The 5,746-nt window shown below is 61.0% G+C and overlaps 1 protein-coding gene across 1 annotated transcript, besides 2 other annotated features; it reads right to left on the reverse strand.

Moving 5' to 3' along the window:
- On the reverse strand, window positions 1-5,746 carry Tc00.1047053507789.9 (dispersed gene family protein 1 (DGF-1), putative; the record flags this gene model as incomplete). The annotated part of the gene is made up of 1 exon (XM_799260.1): window positions 1-5,746. A coding segment is annotated over one exon (5,746 nt), but the record flags the coding sequence as incomplete, so codon positions are not given.
- Window positions 1-5,746: a sequence feature (areas not merged during assembly with more than two copies in the genome that could not be assigned to a particular haplotype).
- Window positions 1,908-1,957: a microsatellite.

Consider the following 5,746-nt stretch of genomic DNA (forward strand, 5'->3'; position numbering starts at 1 on the left):
CGCCACAGCTGAGCCCGACACGCTCACAGCCTCACGCACAGACACCGCGTGCTTGCACAGCAGGAAGTCGCTGTCAACAAACGCCACCACGGAGCCGCCGCTGGCCGCAACACCGTCCTCCACCGACACGCACAGCCCCAGCGCCGTCTGCACCAACAGCCCGTCCAAGTACAGAGCACCGCGCGAAGACAGCGCCACGCCGCCAAAAAACAACACGCCAACAGCGTCGCGGAACACAGCCGCCACATGCGTGCGCGCAATGGTCAGCACACTCCCCGTCAGATTCACGCTGTGCACCACGAGGCACGCGGACGCGTCGCCAAGGCCGTAGGCGCCGCGGTACGCAACGCGCTTCTCAGCGATCAGCACCGAGTCCACCACAGTGACGCGCGAGCCCGGCGGAAATCGGTTCGCCACCAGCACGCCGCCGCCAGAACGCGACTCAAGCCCGATAATCAACACATCGGCGCGCTCGCCAGCAGGCGGGTCGGACCGCCACCCAACAACGTACAGGCTCGCTCCGTCCACAAAAGTGCAGTTCGCCAGCGTCACGTTGCGCACGCTCCCTGACATCGACTCCACGTCCACCACGACGTCCGCCGCAAAGGTCACGCCAACGTAGCACGCCACCGACGTCCCGAAACTGATGTTCAGCTCCACATTCACATGCAAATCCCGCACGCACAAGTCGGCGCCGTCGGTGCTCGGTGGCTCGGGGACAGCAACGGGCAGGCACGCATCGCCGTGGCCGCCCTCTGCGCACGTGCAGGCGCAGCCATCACTCGACACCGTCGTCGTGTACGCAGGGAAGCACGACGCTGCGAGGGCGCATGGTTCACTGCAGCTCAAAATGGTGACATCGTACACGGACGGGATGCTGTATTCCACACCCTCCTCGCCGTTCACGGTGTTGCACGCGGCCACAATCGCTCCGTTCTGGAGATCGCGAGATGCCGTGGGTACCTGCAGTATTATTGGCGTGAACGTGCTGGACATGAATCGGTTGCCAGACACAGACACCGTGGAGTCGCGGAGATTCACCGTGGGGTCAAAAACAGTAAGGGCTTCTGATGGTGATTCACGGCAGAGGTTGCCGCTCACCTGCAGCCAGGAGTTGTAGTAGATGCAGGAAGAGTAGCCTGGGAAAAGCACAACCGAGCTTCTCTGCATGTCGTTGCCCTGAAACACAACCGCTGACCGAGACTCCACACGTAATGCCAAAGTTAGTAATAAAAAGTACCGCACCGGCCTCGTCACAAGATTGCCTCGGATCACCACGGCAGAGTTGTTCAGTACACTCAGCGACGAAGACTGCCTAGACCCTTCAAGATTTATCAGCGTACTGTCACCGCCAGCCATATGAAACGTGTTGCCCACCACCGCAAACACGGAGTGCCACGACACCCTCAGCGCAGATCGGACAAAGTAAATGGCGATTGACGATGCCGTCACGCTCTGGAACACATTGCCACTCAGCACCACCGCGGAGTCATTGCTGATCGCCAGCCCATTCATCACAACGCACGACGGGCTGTCAAGGCCCAAACCCGACCGAGGGATCAGCCTCGTGACCGTGAAGCGGTTCCCGCTTATCGTGATGTTCGTGTGCGGTGGAAACACACCCTCCGGGCTGAGCAGCGCCCCACTAAATGTGTTGCCGGTGACGGCGATGTTCAGCGACCCCACAGCGGCGTACGCGTTGCCCAACAGCAACAGCACGGCGCCGTCCCTCCACGTGCATCCATCGAACGTGACATTCGCCACGTCGCCCGTCATCGCCCCAACCAGCACCGTCAGACTCATGCCGCCCCCGCTGAACGTCACGTTGCGGTAGCACAGCCACGACAGCCCGCCGCCCACAGCCTGCGCAACCTCGGGGTACACCATGTCGCTGATGCACTCACCAAGCGGCGGTGGCGGCGGCAGCGGCAGCGGCAGCGGTGGCGGTGTGGGCGGCACAGGCGCCGGGACGCACACATCGCCGTGCCCTCCAGCAGCGCACTGGCACTTGCAGTCAATGACCGCCGTCGTCAGCGGAGCAAAACAGTCGCCCTCCTTCGTGCACTGCCCGCAAGCAGCAGCCGTCGTCACGTTATTGATTCCGTGGAGCTCCAGCTCTGCCGCCGTCGTCACCTCACGTCCCGCGACCGTCAGACACCCAGCAACGAAACGGTAGCCGGCGTCAGCCCGCTTCAGCAAGGATACCGACAACCCCGTCGAGCCTATCCTGCAGCCCGTCAGCGTCACCACACTGCTGCTGTCGATGCTCACAAAAGCGGACTCAGTGTCGTAGAACATCGCACCCAATTCCACGTTGTTGTCACGCCAATCCAACCAGCTCGACCGCTGAACAGTCCACAAGTCATCGTTATAGATGGCGTAGCGCGCTGAGCCGCTGTTCCCCACCACGCGCAGCACGCTGTAATCCGACACGCTGAATCCTTGGTGCTGATACAGCAGGCTTACCCCGGAGAACATCTTATTGTTGAGCAGCGCAAAAACGGAGTGATCACTCACACTCAGACTGTGCACGTAGAACACGTGTGTGTATCCCTCAAAGCTGCAGTACCGCGCGTACAGCGAGCTGCTACCCACCAGCTTCAGCATCCCGATCGAGTACAAACCAAACGCATCACGCTTCGTTGCATGCGCCTTGACGTTGCTGACCAACAGCGTCGAAGCGCTCAACACAACGTCGTCCAGCAAAAACACGCTCCACATGTTGTTCACAGTACCCGGTAATTCAACCTCGAAGGTCTGCACCGCATCAACCTCCGTGATGGCGATGTCGCAGTGCTGCGGGAGGGCATGTATAAAGGCAACGGCGGAGGACCGCATCACCGTCCGGCTCACGCGGATTAGGACGCCGGATGACTCGGCCGCCTCAGCACCCCCAACAAACTGCAGCGCGGCACCCTCACGGAATGTGCACCCAATGAGCGTGATGTTGATGGGGAGATGCAGCGGCATGCTGTTGAGGAAGAACGTCAACACAGCACCCACGCCGCTGAATGTCACGCCCACGTAGCAGTGGTGCGTCTTCCACAAGTTCAGCGTGAGGCTCGTCAGCGTCTGGTTCACCACGCAGCTCGTGTCGCCGTCGACGACTCTCTCCGCTACGGGCGGCACAACCGCGTTGGGCGCCTCGAGGGGAAGACACGACGCGCCATGCCATCCGTCCTTGCAGCTGCACGAGCACAAGCTGCGGTCCACCGACTCCGTCCCGGGCATGTAGCACGCCGCGTCCTCGTTGCATGTGCCGCACCTGAACACCATCACTTCCTCCGGAAACAAACCGTCGTACGACAACTCCTCATCGCCCTGCAGGTTGCATCCAACCACAAACCGCGCGGGTAACTCAACAATCGTGCTCAGTGTAAAAAGCTCGGCAAAGAGTGCGCTTCTTTCCACCTGACGGTTGTGTGCAAGCACCACGGTGGTGCTGCTGCCCGACAGCTGAAGTTTTTGCCATGAATACGGAATAGTTAATACTGAGGCTGCACCCACGCTGTTTCCCTCAACACGCCACTGCGCACCACCCTCGAGTATCACCGAGCCAGACACATACACCAGCGCGGAATTCAAAACACTTGAGTGGCCAACGAAGGTGCAGTCCGCCACTCGCAGCAGCCCCGCGGACCTCACGGTGGTATCCCCAAAAAGAATAACGCCATTGACCGCGCTCATCGTGTTGTTCTCCATGTCAAAGTAGCCGCCGTTCTTCACATCAGCAGCATTAACGCAAACAGATGATTCCACACCCTCATCCTTCGTTGTGCTCAGCGTATTTCCCTTCACAATGATCCCGCCACCATCAACAACAACAGCAACGGAGAAATAGACTGCGTACCAGTTCCCCTCGATGTAGTTGTCAAGCAGCAGCAGCGTCATATTTGCAGTGAGAGTAAACTTCACAAATAAAATGGCATGGTCTGACGTCGTCACAAGCGTACTGCCCACCACCAGTATCTGGGAGCTCGCTCCAAAAACACCCCTGAACTCCAGCTCACCAGAATCCAGCATCGAAGAAGTCACGTTCACGTGCACACGTGCACCACTCCCCTTTATCGACAGTCCCATGAGGACGCACTGCAGCAGCGTGATGTTGAGTGTATGCTGTGGCGCGTCAAAATACGACAGGTCCAGCACGATCGCGGCGGTGAAGGTCACGTTGACGAAGCACAGACCACGCACACCGGGATCAGGATAGTCAACGGAGCTGATGCTGCCACCGTGCACGCAGCGGACCTCCGTGTCGTCCGCGTCGGGGGGCGGGAGCGGCCCAAGGCCGTCCGGAACCGCAGCTGGCAGACACGTGTCACCGTAGCCGCCAGCAGCACACACACACTCACAGCCGCTGATGCTGCTCGTCCTCGCAGCAAAGCACACGGCCTCCATGGTGCACGCACCGCAGTCCAACACCATCACGGGTGCTCCAATATTGAGGTCGTCTCCGTAATCCGTCACAGAAGAGCCCCTTAGCTCGTTGCACACGCCGTAGATGATCGGGCGAGTGTCGGATGGTGGTGACCAAATGTTTGTCATATATGTAAAGGGCGAGAACGAGCCGTAAGTGAAGTTGTTGTCAAGTATCGACCACACACTCCGATCGCGGAACTTCACGCCGTTCTCCTTGACTATGTACACAACGTAGGCGGTGCGGAACTCGTTGTTGCGGTGCACCAGCCAGCTGCCGCCAGTCACAGACAGCGTGTTTGCCATGAGCATGGCGAAGCCGAAACGGAAAGTGCTGGACACAATCTGCAGCACGCTGCCGCCATCCACAACAACATCCTTGAACACACACGTGCCTTTACCGTATTCGGTGGTGGGAGCACTCCACGAGTTCTTCTGTATGGAGAACACGGAGCCGCCACCAACGCGCAGGTCGGACGCAAGAGCGTACATCACGTGTGTCTGCGACCTGACAGCGCAGTTGTCCATGTAGAAGACGCTGGACAGGTTGGCGCCGAGGCCGCGCTCCACAAGCATCGCAGCGCACGAACCCCCGCCACACACCAGCGTCGACCGCGTGATGACAAACCGCGTCGACAGAAGCCGGACGCCGTCGAGGGCAAGCGCGGGGCCGTACCGAAATCCCTCGTGTCCACGGGTCGTCGGCACGTACTGCGACCCACCGACCGTCGCGCGCAGCGTCGAGTTCGCCAGCAACACACTCGAGTGCAGCGGCATCGCGCCATGCAGCACAATCGTGCCCTCCAACGACGTCACGTTCGTCATGTTGACGAGGGCGTGGGGCATCAGGCGCGCCGTGATCTCGCTGAGGCCGCCAATCCGCAGCTGCGCACCGCCCACGAGCACGCAGTGGCGCAGCGTCACGTTCAGTGCGTCAGCGAACGCGTCCATCGAGCGCAGGTCCACCGCCACAGTGATCGGCCCGCTGAACACCACCGAGTCGAAGCACGCCGTCGCACACCCGCCGCCAACCGTCACCGACTCCGTCAGCGTCACGCCACTCACGCAGTCCTGCGCACCGCCACCACCACCGCCGGACCTCGCAGGCGGCACGTCGAACGGCAGGCACGCCTCGCCCACACCGCCGTCGCGGCAGCTGCACACGCAGTCAGAGAACGACGCAGTCAGCGCATCAAAGCACGCCAACGCTGCCGCACAGCCGTCGCACGGCACCACGCTCACGGAGGACAGGCCGGCCATGCGGTAGTCGCCGCCGCTCTGCAGCACCCGGCCGCCAGCACGGTTGCACTGCACCGACACGGCGCCGCTC

The sequence above is a fragment of the Trypanosoma cruzi genome, genomic scaffold (assembly GCF_000209065.1).
Source record: "Trypanosoma cruzi strain CL Brener 1047053516443 genomic scaffold, whole genome shotgun sequence".
Lineage (NCBI taxonomy): Eukaryota > Euglenozoa > Kinetoplastea > Trypanosomatida > Trypanosomatidae > Trypanosoma > Trypanosoma cruzi.